The 19,097-nt window shown below is 37.5% G+C and overlaps 1 protein-coding gene across 4 annotated transcripts in view; it reads left to right on the forward strand.

Annotated features, from left to right (window-relative positions):
- Positions 1-19,097, forward strand: part of LOC105046733 (ABC transporter I family member 10) — a 62,069-nt gene that overhangs the window by 25,644 nt on the left and 17,328 nt on the right. The window contains exons 3-5 of one of the 4 annotated variants that reach the window (XM_073259610.1): positions 4,831-4,956; positions 5,041-5,163; positions 5,689-5,820. In XM_073259610.1, the coding sequence (XP_073115711.1) occupies positions 4,831-4,956; positions 5,041-5,163; positions 5,689-5,805 (366 nt within the window). In that variant the 3' untranslated portion in view covers positions 5,806-5,820. Of the gene's footprint in view, positions 1-4,830; positions 4,957-5,040; positions 5,164-5,421; positions 5,496-5,688; positions 5,821-6,350; positions 6,427-19,097 lie in introns of those variants that run through there. The other 3 variants (XM_073259612.1, XM_073259613.1, XM_073259609.1) reach the window with 3 other exon arrangements.

Here is a 19,097-nt window from a genome sequence, read left to right on the forward strand (position 1 = left end):
AAGACATCCATCACAATATATGATAGTATCTTAACGACCTACATTTGAGCATGCAAATAGCTATAATTTTTAGAAAAGGAGTACAGTTAGTTATAGGAAAAAAACACCCCAATTGTGATGTTGCATTATATGGAGACAAAGAACTGAAATTGCCTTCAAAAATGACACTCAATACCCTAATGCATAAGCCTATGGTAGAAGATTAGACAATGAAGAAATGAAATCCTTTGAACATTGATCGGCCTTTTGTTTTTTCTTTCCCCTAATTCTAAGTTGGCATTGTTTCAGAAGCTAATCTCCTAGAATAGCATTTAGCAATGTCATAGTATTTCAGATAAGATATTTCAGTGTTACCTTTCTATAAATGCATTATGTAACATGTTCTGTCCTCAAACTTGTTTTGCTCTTCAGAATAGAGTTTAGCATAAATGAATCTCTTGTTAAGGGGTGATTGTTTAGTTAAACAAATAATTAGATTTACTGAGACTTAACCCAATGGACCATGGACTAAATGGCCACTGCCTGAAAGGACCATGTCCAGGGGACCGCCGCCCCGCACAAGGTACATCTTGCGCCTATAACTATCCAAGAAGACACTTGAAACTTGAAATAATGAGTTGATATGTGCCTAGACAAGCTGTTTCAGCATGTGAACTCTTGAAAAAAAAAAATCTTAATGTGAGAATTATTCATTACTAATATAAATTTCTTTTGGTGACAACGAAGTTTTAACAACGTAAAGAAGGGGGAAAAACAACTGAATGTGCTACAAGTTTCTGTTGACAATTATAACTAGAATAGATGTGGCTGCATGTTTATTTTTAAGTTTGCTTTTGAGGTTGTAGTTTTCTAACAACATGCTTTCTTTCAGGGTGACTCCTTGATTGTTTGTCTTGTTATATTTATAATTTTTGAAAATATTCATTTTTCAAAATCCAAGTCCTGCATTCATCTCGATGTGATTGCTATTTAGAACATTTGTTTATTTCAATATTTAGGATGAGTTCATCAAGAAAAGTGAATATTTTAGTACGCTGACTCATGCATCCAATCCTGATCTAGTATTACCTCCAGGATGACCTGACCTCTAAATCAGTTTTGGAAAATCAAATTTTGTAGGAGGGTCAAGTTTCTTTCCTTCCCACTTGTTCACATATCTTCAAATATTTGATTTGGTCTTTGTTCTATTGCACCAATGTTTCCAGCCCATGGTATTGTTGATAACTGTTTTTTGGCCTATTCTACTTTTTAAAAAAAAATATATATCCTTGCATATTCTAGTAATGATTACGCATCGATTTTCCAATTTCTTTAATATTTTTGACTAGCATGATTTGAAATCTATTTTACGAGTCAAAAGAATAACTATTTCAGGCACATTGGTTATGTTTGTTCCCATTATGTACAAGTAATTTTTTGTTTTCATTATGTACACAATTCTTGTTAGCAACATGGGTTCTGGTACTTGTGAAAATTTCTTATTATGTCCTTTGGTGAAGGAATTATCTGGTACAATAGTTTGTAATAATTGCTGTAGGACATCAACTTCATTGGCTTTGGCACTTGACCTTGGAAAAAGTTCCAGATAACTCAGGAATCTACCTGTGCCTTGTCAACTATCTGGGATGTTCATACATGTAGCTATCATCTCTTGAGAAAAATCACAAATTGCTTTCGACATGCATTCTTGGGAACAACTACTAGTTGACACAAACATGGCCATCATGTGCACATCTTAGGAATGCAAAAGCCTTGAGTGTTCTCTAGAAGTTAGTTTTGGATAATGAGTTTGTGACTTCTCATTGGGCAATTTTCAAGAATTCTCCTCTCATTTCTCCCTTCTGAAAAATTACTTTACAAGTCCAATTTTGAAATGGTATTGTGTGCTCAAATTTTAATTGGATTGAACTAAGGTTCACTATGCTAGTATTGGAGCCTGGATTGGTTGGCCGATAGCACGGTTTGATACTCCTCCATGTCATTCTGTACTGGGCCTGAACCGACATAGTAGAGGGGATGGAAGGAGAACTAGAGAGAGGAAAAGAGAGAGCAAGAGGAGGGTGAGGGAAGGAGAGGGAGAGAGGGCCTTCAGAGGCTGCTGCACTGTTGCCGAGCCTGATGGAAAGCCAGAAGAGGGCCTCCACCCTCCTTTCGATCGAAACAGGGGCTTTAGCCCTCATTTTGTTTTTCATTTTGCTTTTATCGGGGTGAAGTCGGCAACAGTGTTGCCGACTTCACTGTTTCTTTTCTTTTTTTTTTTTTTTTTTGTGATTTTTGGTTGAATTGGCATCAGTTGCCATCCTTATATAAATCCTATTGTTGCCGACTTCACTATTTCTTTTCTTTTTTTTTTTTTTTTGTGATTTTTGGTTGAATTGGCATCGGTTGCCATTCTTATATAAATCCTTGGATCTAGTTTAGTAGACTAAGTTAATACTTGAATTTGTCATCTTTACTTACTAGTGAATGTTATTGTTCCTCCTACTTTTGATCACCATTATGCCTGCACACATAAATTGAATGCAAGTCTTTTCAACACTAATGCCACTTCCAAACAAGAAGGCAAGTTCAAGCATAGAATGTAGTAGTATATAATATGTTCATTGAAAGTCTCGTATTTTAGCTGAAATACAATGATATTGCTAAATGCTATTCTAGCTAAAGAGATTAGCTTCTGATATAATGCCATCTTACATTTAGAGGGATGAAAAACATTAGGCAGATAAGTGTTCAGATTTTTCTTTTTATTTTTTTCCAGTTAAGCATTCCAAATCTTCTAGCACAGGCTTATGCACTAGGATATTAAGTGTCATATTTGGAGGCAATCCCAATTTTTCTTTTCTCTACATAATGCAACATGCCAAAAGTTGGGGTCTCCTTTCCTGTAAGTATCTTATCTCGTTTGCAACAAATATAGCTAGTCATACGCTCAAAAAGTCTAGTGTTAAAGATACTATGGTATATTGTCATGGATGTCTAGACAAGTATTATATGGCAGCATAAGATGCTACTTTGCCAACCATACATTTAATCAGAAAGGCACTGGAGATTCTTTGATTATTGGTTGCTAAATTTCAAATGACTAGATGGTTGAATTTAATCTTTTTGTGAGGAGTGATTTAGTTGAATGACTAATTAGATTTACTGTGTTTCTGGAGTCAAACAAAAAATATTGAGTTGATACGTGCCTTTATGTGCTGTTTCGTCGTCATCATTAATCTCGTCATCTGGTGATAATGGAGTTTCTAACAACATTGAGAAAGATAAAATGTTTATGCTATGAGTTCCTATTGATTATTATTAACCAAAAAAATGATAGATTAAGCTCCCTCTGTTTATTGAATTCACCTTTCAGGATATCCTTTTCGAACAATTTGCTTTCTGTTTGGATGAGTTCCGATACTTTTCTATATTTAAACGTCCAGCTCATGCATTCATTGCCGTGTAACTGCTATTTAAAATGTTTGTTAGTATTTAGTACAATATTTAGGTTAAGATCCTATTAGGAAAGAGAATTTTGTACTAGACTTGTGTATGCACGGGTCTTGATCAAGATATCCTGAACCGATACTGCTGGCCGTATCGGCCGGCCGGCGGTATGGTTTCGTACCGTACCGAACCGAGACGAACCGACGAAGGAAAGCGGATCCGAACCGAAAGAAGAAAAAGAGAGAAAGAGAGAGAAATAGAGAGAGAGGAGGAAGAAAGAAAAAGAGGGAGGGGAAGGAGCCAGCGGGGCCGCCGTGGTCGTCGGAGGGCGCAGTCCACGCGCGCGGCGCCGTGGGCGTGAAATAGGGGTGACGCCGCTGTTTCGCGGGTTTTTTAAAAAAAATCTAGTTTTAAGTGAAGCCGGCAAACTATTTGCCAGCTTCACGATTTTTGATTTTTTTTTTTTAATCTTTGAAATCGGCAACTGGGTTGCCTACTTCATCAGTTTAAAACCAAAAAAAAAAAAACGAAAACAGATGATGGCCTGTTTCGAAAAAGAAGTCCGTGGCTCCGCCCGCTCGACCGCCCTCAGGCTGTCGGCGTCGGCTCGTTTGCCACCGGTAGGTCTCCCTTCCCCGAGCGCTCTCTCTCTTTCTTGCTCTCTTGAAAGTCCTATCGGGTGATACGGAGCTTAAAAGCCCTCCGACGGCCGTTGTCGGTCACCGCCGGCCTCCGACGGCTCTCACCTCCCTTTTTCTTCTCCTCTCTCTCTTTCTCACTTTCTCTCTTTTTTTCTTTCGTACTGCCGGTGTACTGAATTTACCGGTCAAATCGTGCCGGTTCTCCGCCGGTGCGGTACGATATGGGGTGTACCGGTCGGTTTGGCATGGTATGGAAAACCCTGGTCTTGATCTTGTGTTACTTGAAAGATGAGTAAAATTTTTTCCTGTCTTATTCACATCTCTTCAAATGTTCAATTTGACCTTTGTCCCATTGCTTCAATTCTTTAGCTTGTGGTATTGTGGATACTCTCTTTAATATCTTTTCTTTCCTATTCTATTTTCCCCACCGTAAATTCTTCCCTATTCTTGCTTATTTGGCATTTTAAAATGCAACTAAATGTACACATCAAGTTCCCTAATTACTTAATGCCTTTAACTAGATTTCTTGCAATATATGCTATGAGTCAATAGCGTAACTATTTCAGGCACACTGATTCTGTCTGTATTCTGTACAAGTAATTCGTGGTAATGGCAAGTTTTTTTTGTTACCTGTCAAATTTTTATGTTGTATAAGTACTTTTTAACTTTATCTGCTCGAGTAATTTAAGCACTGAAATTTCCAGAATCCTTATGCAGCATAATTGAAAATTGTGGTTCTCTTCATCCTATGTTTCTATAGGTGGTGATGCCCACAGTGGAAGCAGATGTTGCATTTGGTCTTGGTAAGTTCAGTTTGACATTGAATGAAGTCAGATCAAGAGTATCAAAAGCTTTAGATGCTGTTGGCATGTTAGAATACTCACAAGTAGGTGGCATGCTACAGATTTGGATTGTCTTCTATTATGCTAGAAAATAGCTTATTTTTATGTGCCTTTATTTTATTGTGTAGAGGCCAATTCAAACTCTGAGCGGTGGTCAGAAACAAAGAGTTGCAATTGCAGGTGCTTTAGCTGAAGCATGCAAAGTTCTACTGTTAGATGAATTAACAACATTTTTGGATGAAAATGACCAGGTATCTTTTATGCCAGAAAACTGGACTGTCCTTGACAGTACTTTCCAGTTATGTCCTTCTTACCTGTTTTTATGAATGGTGTATGTTGCTTGTTAATGTGTTTATCACCATGTGGATAAGAAACCATGTGCAAAAGTTACTGACGACATCAGTAGGAGCTTGATTGCCATTGGTTCATCTGCCATGTGTTTGATGGCATGTTTTAGATTTCCCTTTGCTTAGCAGATTTGATGACCCGAAATAGTAGTTCTTTCCCAGGAACAATGGATGAACCGATGCATCCTTGGTCCCCTTCTGAACTGAACTTGAAAATGAAAGTATAACTCAAAAGGTAGAGGGAAGAGACTCATGTTTGTGGTATTTTTCTGGTACTAACTCAATTTTCCTAACTTGACAAATCAAGTTTTCAATCTCCATAAAAGGCTTTCATAGTTATATTTTTTTGGTTCTGTTTCTGTGTGAAGCGTGAACTTTTCTTGGCTACCATCAACAGCTGGAGAAACATCCCATGTGGATTTTTTGTAGGGTCAAAAAGTCCTGGAACCCAAAACCAGTGGAAAGAGAATCCATGTTCAGTCCAATCAGATGTCAGAAAGAAGGGGGTTCTTTGTTGGGAGTAGTAGAATTGCAGTCATTTTGTGAGAAGCCCCATCTCAGGTACATTGCTTCACTTATGGAAGACCTTAGGGCACTATTGTCTGGAAAAAACCTCTGACTCTGTCTCTTAGTTGTCGCATCTCCTTCCTTTTGACAGGCAAAGAGTGCCATTCTTTTAGCCAACAATCACCTTAACCCCATAAAAAAAAAACCGAAAGTCTCAATAAACTCCAGCCCTGTGGATTCTACAACCTGTGTGGTGGAGGGTTCAGCATGCAATTCCCTCTCAGCTGTTGGGTAGCTGCACACAATTTCAAAATCTGTATCTGTGGTTCCAGAAATAAATTCTATTTTCAAGTTAGCCAAGACACTGATTTGTTTACTAAATGTTTTCATTCTGTAGGATCTCCAATTCATCAAAAATGTTCTTCCTTCTTTTTGAAAACCAATCCATTTTTTGTATATGAGCTAATGGAAGAATGGACAAGTTGTATTAATTATGCTGAATGGAGGATCAGAGCTTTTCTGCCAATTCTTGTTCAAGTCTGGAAAAAAATCTATTTATATTGTTGTATTGTTGCTAATGGCAGGGGCAACATTGCATCATGCTTTGTGACTGGAGACCTTACCAACTTCTGAGTTCTGACAGTCACAGGATTGCAGTTTGTAATAACTTATCACATATTATTTCTGAGCACACTTGATTCATTTCTTTTGTTTTTGAATACAAGATTTTGACAAACTTCCAAAACCAGCAAGCTTATCCTAACCCAATCTGAATTGTTTAGAAAATGAATAATGCATTGTTAACATTATGATTTCCAAGTTGGTCCTTTGAATGTATGGAATTACTTTTAATCCCTCTTCTATCTGCCATCCAGCTAACCTCATCTGCTAATCCAGAATAGTATCATAAATACATGACTTGTTCATGGTTACAGATTTATTTGCACGATGCTTCAGACAGGTGCATGAAAATCGGTCTAATTTTATATTTTATGCATATCGGAAATCTTTTGCTTTTTTTCAATTGTGAAGCACTGCCTATATTATATTAGTTCATCCTTCTTAAGTTTCATACACTACATCTCTTCAAGTTCATTGACATAATTTTAACATTCTTTATTAAACATTAGATACATCTCTGCTTTTTAGGATAAAATCTCTTCAAATTCCCTGAAATTGTTCCCACTAACAATTCTTTTCCCAAAAGAGTCCACTAGTTTTAACTTTTCAATTCAAGTTTTGCATTCGACCATTTGAATTCTGAGTTTCTTTGTGCTTAGTTATTTAGCTTGCATTTGGAATCTCAAATGTGTCCTAGAAATTGATGGAATTTAGAATTCATATTGGAGAAAGGATCCAGATGGAAACTTGAGTTCAAAAGCTAAACCCAGAGAGGACATTTTTGGGGAAAGATTTGCCACAAGGAAATATAATATGTGGTTAGAAGAGAGGTGCTTACATTCTATGTCATGCAATCATCTTGTATGGCATCATGATCACAACCATCCAACCTTTTTATAACTTTCTAGGTCAGCTTTATGATCCTCATTGGTCAAGTATTCCTATTTAGGGCCACCACTGATATTATTCCATGCTTCTTCATATCCTTCCTCTCAATGTCAACTCATCAAGTTTATTTAAATTTGTATCTGTTTCATAGTTTCGACATATTTTTACAATTGGCTGTTAATCAACATCAGTCCACTTTTCTTGTCCGGGCTTGGGGCCAGCCATGTGGTGTTTCTTGTATTGCATCATGAATAACTCAAATATGACTAGCACACACATTATGAATTCTAGCCACTGCACTAGCATCGTATGGAATGCATTAATGGACCCTCTTGTGGGAAAAGAATCTTCAAATGTCTGTTGGGTGGGTATATTAGAAGATAGAACTGATGCAAGTCCAAAGTCTATAACTTTTTTTGGATCCTTAGCCATGATGCATCATCATGAACCTTATTTTGTGAAATAACTTGCCTTCTTTAAAATTATGTGGAATCTTAGTTGTGTTCTTTGCATCATTGCTCTTATACAAAAGAAGCTTAAAAAGGAAATATAAATAAGGAAACATGAAAGCAAGATCCACCAAACCGGTACCTTGGTATAGTGCATACTAACACGGTAGTTGTATTAGTTTGTTACAAGTACAATTTGTTTGTTTTTTTCTTTTTGTTTTTTGGTGATTGTTTGGATGTTTGTGGTTGATTTCATTGCTATTTTGATCTCATTTTAAAGTTATATTGGTCCTATAAATCTTATTATCGATTAATGAATGCCATTACAAAATAACGGCTTTTTTATCAAAATAATATATTTTTTTTAAAACAAATTATCAAAATAATATCCTTTTCAAACTATTTACCAAAAGTACTATCCGAAACAAAGTCGTCTTATGATAGGACGACATTCTATGCCGACTCAGTAATATTAACGTCAGTTGGGAGGATACGTGGCCAACTTAAAGTCACCCTATGGTAGGACGACTATATGGGTCGTCCTATCATAGGGCGACCTTGAAACTATATCCTGAGATATCTCTGAGATATCCTGAATTTTTGGTTATGCAAGAGTAGGAAAATATAAAAATTGACATTGAATTCCTTCGACTAGTATCCACTGAGCAAACCATTTGAGAGCTATATCTTTTTAATTTTGTCTTAGAGCTGTGGAATAAAAGCTCATGCTACTTGTGCTTTTTGGCTATTATCAGTTAATGACTTTAAGGCAAAAAAAAGGACTTTGAGCCACTATGGATTTCCAGCTATAGTCTATTTAAATAGCATGTCCCCATAGGTCCAAAATAGTTAAAAAGAGCAGGAAGGAAGTAGTTCTTAATGTTGTAATGAATCTCTGCATTCCTTGTTTTCTGTCAGAAGAAAATTGATCTCCAAAGACATCAGAATCCATCTAAGTTCGTATATATCATCTGAAAAATTCATTTATAATTAACATTACTGGATATCTTAGAGATGATAGACAATCCCAAACTTTCATAATATAACTTGTATTAAGCTTAACAATGATTTTTTTGTGCAACCAACAAAAATTCTAGCATGTGCATTAAGATAAAAAAAACTTGTAATATTAATTTTAAAATAATATAAACCAATAGTTGATCATTACAAAGTTTGTTAACAAAAAAAAAATATGTGCAACTATTATAACCATCGAGAGGCATATATGCTAAGGTACTAGGGCCTCCACGTCCGCCTCTCGTAGACGCATGTTATCTCTGGCTGCTATTGTGATGGCTTAAGCACGGTATTGACTGGTGGGGAGGGAGGTGCTGTCGTGTTCAGCCTATTAACATGTCTGACATCTGTCTCGAGAAACCCTTAGTCTGCCTCTGCCTTTGGTCCCCCATATGTATGATCGACGTGCTGCTCATCAGGTTGGTGTGATGTATCTTCCGGCTCACTCATCCTTTGTGACAGATGCATCATTTACGAGGAGGTTGAAGTCGGAGAAGTCAGGATATGAGGTGTGCTGGACATATGATGAGGTACTTGGATCATCCATCGATGGTACAGTATAAAGTCATCTATCCTCAGAGGCGACTCACATGGTGTCGATAAGACCGTCCATAACATCGACAAGTGCTCGGTCCTTGCATCTAACAGTAACCGAATAGAAGCTGCTCCTTGTCCGATAGTATAGTGATGTGATCATCTGAAACTATCAGTATTAAAGAAAAAACAAATATTATTTATTAGTATAATAAGAACGACATAACAAAATAAAACAAAAAGCAAAATATACTTACCACAACATCCATCACACTGTCCGAAGGATGGAACCTCATCTCGGACCGCTCACTTATCAATAGCGAGATGAGTTGCCTAGCGATGCTCCTATACAACTCTAGATATGGATCATAATAATCCATCGTGGGGAGTATAGGTGGACTAGCCATAATCAAATCCTCTCATTGCTCCCAAGACTGTGTATGTGATCTGATCGTCTTCAATAGGCACAGTCAAATACTGTCCAGCAGTATGAATCAAAAATTTACATATTAGGAAAACTCCATATTGATCGGGGTTCCATCCAATGACAGTATAGCGAACCCATACAAATTTTTGGTATGTTACGTTATGGTCCACTATGGCCATCCGGATCCTTTTACCATCATAATGTGCACCGTTAGCGTCACGACTGATCCTCCCATCCCAATGGAAGATAACAGTGACAAATGTTGGATCCATTTTTCGAAAAATGCTGTGAGAAGTAATTGCACGAACATATGAAATTATAAGACATTATTTGTAGATTTTTTATATCATATCATCATTTCTAAGTTCCAGAGCATGTGACACTATTTTATTATGTGGTGCCAGCTAATTAAGTTTTAAAGAATTCCATCCTTAATTGATAGGTGATATTACATCATTACCATATATGCTTAAATGTATTGCTTTTGTTTGACTCATGCTTAACTAATGGCTGGATAATAATGTAAAATGGCATGAGAATTCCTCTAGTGATGCATAATTATACTAGTCATAATCTTGTAGACATTCATCTTCACTTACTCATCATATACATTAACATGCCTTCTCATGTTGGAGAATAGAATCAATCATCACCAATTTGACACTAATAATCTGCAACTAAACATGTAGAACAGCTTTAGTTAGCATATCAATCAACTGGGATCAGATCCGATAAGGTGCAAGAATCTATTTACAGAACACTTCAAAAGATCTGGTTACTAGCCATGTGACCAACCACCTAATTGGAACAAAGAGAAGGATAGGTATTGAAACCAAAATGCCAATTTCAAATAAAAGTGACATAAGCCAAATTAACTTGTGTGTAGCTAGAGCAGTTGCTCGATTTTCAGTTTTAGCATTAGATCTTGCAACCATAGAATGTTTCTTGCCATTTCAAATAAAAGACCCACCCTCCCAATCGGCAATCGCACACATACAAGGTACAATATTCATGTTGGAATTCGGGGTTTTGTGCATGCATGTATTTCAAAACTTTATTTTCTAAACACCACAGCGGATAATGAGATTAAAATAATTTTAATCTGAATTATGCATGCATAAAAATATAAAACCACGTGGATCTATTTCATATGCTGAAATTGATATATACTGAAATTCAGATTGTGGTCAAATCACATATCTATTTCGCAATCTTTCTTCAAACTGGATCTGGAAGAGACGAAGTTCTCTATTAGCCGCACAAGTGTTCGGCCTCTACGAGTATCCACTCGGGATCAGTCTGAAACAGCCCTCTATAATTTGAATTTTGATTCTCCAAAATTCAGCCTGCTGAATCTGAATGAAGTCTGGATCGCGATCAACGTTTGATCTTTCTCTTTGATCTTTTTTTTCTCTTCTTCTCTAGAGTTTCTCCTTGCTATGTGCTGCTATCATATGCTAGAAACCGGCAAAGAAGAGGCACCCAAACTCCTTTGGGCATGGAACTCCTTGGGACGCACGTCCCAAAGAGGGGCGTATAGAACACCCAAGAGAAGAGAAAGAGAGAGGAAGAGAGGGCGTGGGGAGATTTAGATGTAAGGGGTTGCTAGTTTTGATGCTCTAGGGATCTTAGGGGAGGTCCTTTTAAATAGGCATAAGGATTGAATCCTATTCAAGCTCATAATACAAGTCTTACTTGCATTAGGATTCCTATTAATTTAAGTTATCCAACTTACATTAGGAAGCCCATCAGGTACCAACTATTAGAGCCCTTGCATCCATAATTAGACACCCTCTTTTGCACCCAAGAGACATCCCATATGAAAACTAAAGATCCTCTAATTAATGGACACGTCCAAATAGATCAAATCAAAGTGATGCCTCATAATAATTATCAAGGAGATTCATAAGGGTCTTGCACCTTTAATTTATATGATCCATAACCTTAGACATCCAATAATTAAAGTCTCATAAATCTTATTCATGTAGGTAATTAGCAGGTAATTAAGTTAGAATTAACTTATCAAATAAGTAATCCCAACATAAAGAAGAATTGGATCCAACCATGTGCTAGCAAGGTTACCATGAACCCAATGGATTTCTCTAAACCCAATTGACACTTCATAAGCTCAATTACTTATTCCAAATTTAATCCCTTTATTGTGTGATCTCATAAGTTCAATTCTATCCGATAGTGAGACATACAATGATCTCTATCATCGTATCATTAAAACTCCTTTCAATGGGTCGGAACAATTTCACTCTAACTCAACAAGGATTATCGATCTGGAACAGTCCTAGTGAGCTCTCACAATTCACCAGTGACATCTAGTGAGCTCTCACATCTACAGTATATTCAGCCTCTGTTGATCATATATTCAGAATCTTTCTAATATATCGAACAAGAATGCACCCTCAACTCGCAACTCAGAATTTCCTCCATAGACCAAAAATAAATCCTTAGTCCTTCTTAAGTATTTAAGGATATTCTTCACAGCTATCCAGTGCTCCTTGTCTGGATTCGACTGATACTTGCTTGTGACATTCATAGCAAGGGCAATATCAGATCAAATACATAGCATGACGTACATGAGGCTCCCAATAGTCAAGGCGTAAGGAATCCTATTCATGCGCTGCATCTCCTCAGATGTGGTCAAACACATCGTCTTGGAGAGACTAATACCATACCTAAGAGGTAAGAGACCTCTCTTGGAGTTTTTCATGCTGAACTTCTTCAGCACCTTCTCTATGTACAGCTTTTGTGACAGATCAAGCATCCGTTTAGGTCTATCCCTATAGATTTTTATTTCGAGAATATAGGACGCTTCTCCTAGATCTTTCATGGAGAATTCTTTGGACAACCATCTTTTGACCGTAGTCAGTATGGGAATATCATTCTCAATGAGGAGAATATCATCCACGTACAGTACGAGGAAGGTGATTGCACTCCCACTGACTCTCTTGTATACACAAGGTTCCTTTTCATTTTTTGATAAAATCAAACGATTTGATTGCCTCATCAAAATGATGGCTCCAACTCCGAGAAGCCTGCTTTAATTCGTATATGGACCTTTACAGCTTGCAGACTCTGTGATTACCATCACCAGATGTGAAATCCATAGGCTGCTCCATATAGATATCTTCCTCAAGATATCCATTCAGGAAGGCAGTTTTCACATATGTCTGTCTGATTTTATAATCATAATAAGCTGCAACAGCAAGCAAAGTACGGATGGATTTCAACATGGTCACGGGCGAGAAAGTTTTCTGATAGTCAATGTCCTCGCGTTGGCTATAATTTTTAGCCATAAGCCTAACGTTATAGGTCTCTACCTTATCATCGGCACCTATCTTTCTTTTGTAAATCCATTTACATCCAATAGGTACAATACCTTCAGATGGATCCACTAAAGTTCAGATTTGGTTCGAGTGCATCGAGTCAATTTTTGATTTCATAGCATCTAACCATTTTTCGAAATCGATGTCAGACATCGTCTCGTAAAAGGTATTGGGACTATCACCGTGACCCCTATCTCCCATAAGGAATATTTTCTTTACTTTCTCCGTAAGCATATCCATGTACCTTTCAGGAGGTCGAGAGATCCTGCTAGACTATGGGTTTTTGAGGATCTATAGCTCTAGACTCTTCATAGACCTTCTCTTTGAGTTCTACTAACCTTCTCCTGTCGCCATCTTGGATAAACTGTTTTTTCAGGAACACAGCATTTCGACTCACAATCACATTGTGGTCTTGTGGAAAGTAGTAGTATCCCATGGATTCTTTTGGGTACCCTATAAAACGAGCTATAATAGATCTATCCTCCAATTTTTCCACCATCTGTCTTTTGACATAGGTCAGACATCCCCAAGTCTTAAAATAATCCAGACTCGACTTTTTATCGAACCATATCTCATACGGTGTGGTAGGAACAGATTTTGATGGAACTCTATTCAACAAGTGAATGGCAGTTAACAAAGCATGTCCCCAAAGAAATAAGGATAGATCAGTGAAGCTCATCATGGACCTGACCATATCGAATAGGGTCTTGTTCCTCCTTTCGGATACCTCGTTGAACTGAGGTATTTCAGGAGGGGTCCACTGAGAGACTATGCCATTGTCCTTAAGATATCTTAGAAATTTCAGACTAAGGTATTCACCTCCTCGATCAGATCAAGAAACTTTAACAGGTTTGTCTATCTGCTTTTCTACTTCATATATAAATTCTTTGAACTTTTCAAAAGCCTCATACTTGTGTTTTATGAGATACACATATCCATACCTAAATAAGTTATCGGTAAAGGTAATAAAGTAGTTGTAACCATCCATGGCCTGCATATCAAATGATCCACATACATCGGTGTGTACCGGAGCAATAACTCTGTGGCTCTTTTTTTATGTCCTACAAAGGGTAACTTGATCATTTTTCTTCGAAGGCAGGATTTACAAGCTGGATACGACTCTGGATTAAGAGAGCTAAGGATCCCATCCTTTTTCAGGCTGTTTATTCTGTCCTCTCCAATATGGCCTAGTCTATGGTGCCACAAGTACTTCTGGTTAATCTTATTTCTGGATCTCTTTTGACTTACGGTACTCACTATTTGCTCGTTTAGGTTCACATTCGCATCAACATGCAAGTGATAAAGACTGTCAATTAAAAGACCTCGTGCAATCAATTTATTTCGTAAATAAATGAAACAAAAGCCTTTATTGAAACTAATTTCAAAACCTTCCTGTGCTAGCACAGATACGGAAATGAAATTCCGACTAGCTATAGGAACATAATAATAGTTTTTTAAATCTAATCTAACATCGGACGGTAATCGGAGAGGATAAGTGCCAACGGCCTCTGCAGCAACTTTTGCTTCATTGCCGATCCAAAGGATCATGTCACCTTCTCTCAACCTTCTACTTTCTATCAGACCCTGCATGGAGGTGCATATATGAGCACTTGAGCCAGAGTTTAATATCCAACTAGAAGGAGAAGAAATCGTAAGGTTAGATTCAATTACGAGTATATCTTCAGAAGATTTGTCATCTTTTTTGGTCTTTAGGCTTTCCAGGTATTTAGGACAGTTTCTCCTCTAGTGGCCTTCAGCATGATAATGGAAACACTTTCCCTTTGCTTCAGCCGCCTTAGGACCATCCTTCTTTAGCTTGCTCTTTATCTTCTGCTTCTTTGCGGATTTAACCTTCTTCCTTCCAACAGACTTTCTCTTGGAAGAAGAAGTCCACTCCACAGCGAGAACAGTGTCCCTTGAACTCTTCAAGGTACCCTTCGTTGTGACCAACATGTTGACAAGTTCAGAAAATAGTGCAGTCAAGTTTGTTCATATGAAAATTCATGATGAATTGACTATATGAACTGGTAAGGGATTGAAGGATCAGATCCATCTGCAATTCCTTTTGCATATCAAGCTCGAGCTTCCCAAGCTCCTCAATGTCCTTGATCACTGTTATACAGTGCTTATGGATAGACTGCCCTTCGCGCATCTTGAGGTTGAAGACTCTTTTGGACACTTCGAAGCGCATAGTACGGCTTTGCTCACCATACAACGTTTGCAGGTGAGTGATCATAGTCCGGACAGTGGGCATATGCTCGTGCTGGCTTTGCAACTCGTTTGACATGGATGCCAACACATAACACTTGATCCGACTATCTTCATCCATCCACTTTTCAAAAGCAGCTCTGTTCAGCAGTAGGACGGTTTGGTAATACAACGGGATCCTAGTCGAGAACATGGCTTAACTTTTCTGAGGTCAGGACAGTCCTGAGGTTTCTGAGCCAGTCTTTGTAATTATTACCGGTCAAACGATTGGTTTCAAGGATGCGAGCTAGAGGGTTTGAGGTTGACATGATGATTTAACTGCGAGAGTAGAAATTCAAGTTAGACTTTTGTACTTAATGTTTTAATTTGCTTCTAGGGACTTTAAGATGCAAATAATGACTCCCACTAATTTTTTGGATCCCTCCACTCCCTTAGAAGGAAACGAAAACCCTAACACGATAAAGGATTCTTAGTGGGTGCTGCGGTCCTATCGATGACATGCACCTCACCTAACAGTTATTGGTAACATGCACACAGATGCATAGGCAACTCTTTGCCCAGATGCTTCACTAAGCATGTTGCAGCCACTTGGTCTCTAAGTCATGTGGGCTCTCCTAACAGTTATTGTCCATATTTCTTAGTTAAGTCCGACCCACCGTTCACAAGCAGGTGCAAGACCGTTATTGGGTTCCTCACCTAACAGTTATTGGGTCCAACCCCATCCTTACCTTGGAGCAACTCTTTGCTAATAGGATGGTTGCGTGTTCCCGATGCAACTGAACCACTGTGACCAGTCGAGAATAATCAACGTCGGTAACACGTCCGCACATTTACAACGATGGAAGATTTATGGATTTAATATTTGTGAGGAGGTTTGGATTTAGGTCTCATCTAATCAATCATCATATAACTGATCTAACTGGCATGGACTAAACCAAACCGCTAAGCAACCTAATTCAAAATCCAATCTTCCAAATTGATCAAGTGGAGAACGGTGGGGTCCCCCCATTGCCTTCCTTAGCCACCAATGAATTGGCCAGGTCGGCTAACAGAATCAATTAAATAACCACGTCTCATTAACTTGCTTTAGACACCAATAGGTCGATTGATCAGAATTGGTTAGCTCAAGTGAATCGGGCTCAAACCAACGAGCCAAATTAGGTCCTTAGGTTAATCGATTCTACATATGGGACTCGATCGATTTGATCAACAATAATTGTATGATCATTAACTTAATTGATCTAACTCAATTCAACACTTGACTCGGTTTGACCAATTACTTAATCGAATTAGACCCATATGACTCAAATCAAAAATCTTAGATGTAATCCTATTATATGACCTAATTTTTGATTTTTCTACGACGAAAACTCTCATGCACACACAAATTTCAGATTCTAAAATCATATTTCAGATCTAAATTCTTTGCATGAAAGTAAGTTTTAAAACACGAAAATAATTTTCAGGTTTTAACATACAAACTTACATCATATATATGCATGTATAATTAGGTCTAAACAAAATTTTAGATTTAAGCATGATATCATATATCTCATATACTAATCATGAATGAGATTAAAAATAAATTTATGATCTAAATATACAATCATATATCACGTATATGAATTAAAATTCAAATTATAAAAAAATTTCAGATTTAATATTTTCTAAACACCACAGCGGAGAATAAGATTAAAATAATTTTAATTTGAATTATGCATGCATAAAAATATAAAACCACATGGATCTATTTCATATGCTGAAATTGATATATGCTGAAATTCAGATTGTGATCAAATCACATATCTATTTCGCAATCCCTTTCTTTAAAATTGGATCTGGAAGAGACGAGGCTCTCTATTAACCGTACAAGTGTCCGGCCTCTACGAGTATCCACTCGGGATCAGCCTGGAATAGTCCTCTATAATCTGAATTTTGATTCTCCAAAATTCAGCCTGCGAATCTGAATAAAGTCTGGATCGTGATCAACATTTGATTTTTCTCTTTGATCTTCTTCTTCTCCTCTTCTCTAGAGTTTCTCCTTGCTATGTGCTGCTATCAGATATTAGAAACCAGCAAAGAAGAGGCATCTAAACTCCTTTGGGTATGGAACTCCTTGGGACGTGCGTTCCAAGGAAGGAGTGTATAGAACACTCAAGAGAAGAGAAAGGGAGAGGAAGAGAGGGTGTGGGGAGATTCTTTGGGTGTGAGGGGCTGCTGGTTTTGATGCTCTAGAGACTTTAGGGGAGGTCCCTTTAAATAGGCATAAGGATTGAATCTTATTCAATCTCATAATACAAGTCCTACTTGCATTAGGATTCCTATTAACTTAAGTTATCTAACTTACATTAGGAAGTTCATTAGGTGCCAACTATTGGAGCCCTTGCACCCATAATTAGACACCCTCTTTTGCACCCAAGAGACACCCCATATGAAAATCAAAGGCGCTTTAATTAATAGACACGCCCAAATTAATCAAATCAAAGTGGCGCCCCATAATAACTATCAAGGAGATTTATAAGGATGTTGCACCCTTAATTTATATGATCCATAACCTTAGACACCTAACAATTGAAGTCTCATGAATCTTATTTATGTAGGTAATTAGCAGGTAATTAAGTTAGAATTAACTTATCAAATAAATAATCCCAACAGAAAGAGGAATTAGGTCAAACCATGTGCTAGCAAGGTTATCATGAACCCAATGGATTTTTCTAAACCCAATTGACATTTCATAAGCTCAATTACTTATTCTAGGCCTAATCCCTTTGTTGTGTGACCTCATAGGTTTAATTCTCTCTTATAGTGAGACATACAATGATCACTATCATCGTATCATTGAAACTCTTTTCAATGGATTAGAATAATTTCACTCTAATTCAACAAAGATTGTCGATTCGGAACATCCCTAGTGAGCTCTCACAATCCACCAATGATATCTTGCAGTATGTAGTGGCCACCCAGTAGAACTGAAATGAATTTCTAGGTGTAGTTAATGTGTAATTTATTCCCTCTATCGTAAGTCCCGACTAGATGACAAGTCATAGATAAATCGTCAAACCTCAACATCAGTTATATGATAGATTGATTAGCTCAAGTTCAGTTGTGATTTTTATGGAAATTTTTTTCCATCAATCACACTGCTGTGGCCACAGACTCTTGGACTTAGCCTCTTAAATTCCATAGGACTACTCTTCTCTATCAAGGTCGATAAATCCTATCTTGACACGCACTCCATTCCTATAGTGGACCAACTGTCGCCAACATCCACTACAATGGCTTATTGAGACTCATGTTTATGTGTCAATCAAACTCCAACAGCCTCACTGCGAGTAGCAGTACCATCTCAAGTTAAAAGATCAGTCACACAACTACAGCATCGAGACAATCACTGATGATTGAATAAAAATTCAAGTGATCTCTTGTATGGTCACGCTCAGTACCAGTTGTTCTCTAACAACCACCCGCACTTGTCGTCCTGTCTTTACACCGTAGATTAGAGATCCATCTATCCCGAAGAAAGCGATTTATGCGCTAGTCTATCCGGATCCATCATCGTCTTTATGATGATCCTATGATCGGGAGCATTTAGGAATTAAATACACGTCTCTAATTCTCAACACTTTGAGAATATGTATCGATGCTAATTCCATAAATGATTCAAGGACACATCACACTTGAATGAAAAAGAAATTGCCATTTTATTGATCATATCAATATATTAGGTACAAAATTGTCTTAGATTTATTATAATGTATCAGCCATATTGGCTTTTAGGACATACATCTAACAATCTCCTATTTGGACTAAAGTCAATTGGCCACAAATTTAAGTTCCATCTTCTTAAGG

Source organism: Elaeis guineensis, chromosome 6 (assembly GCF_000442705.2).
Source record: "Elaeis guineensis isolate ETL-2024a chromosome 6, EG11, whole genome shotgun sequence".
Classification (NCBI taxonomy): Eukaryota; Viridiplantae; Streptophyta; class Magnoliopsida; order Arecales; family Arecaceae; genus Elaeis; species Elaeis guineensis.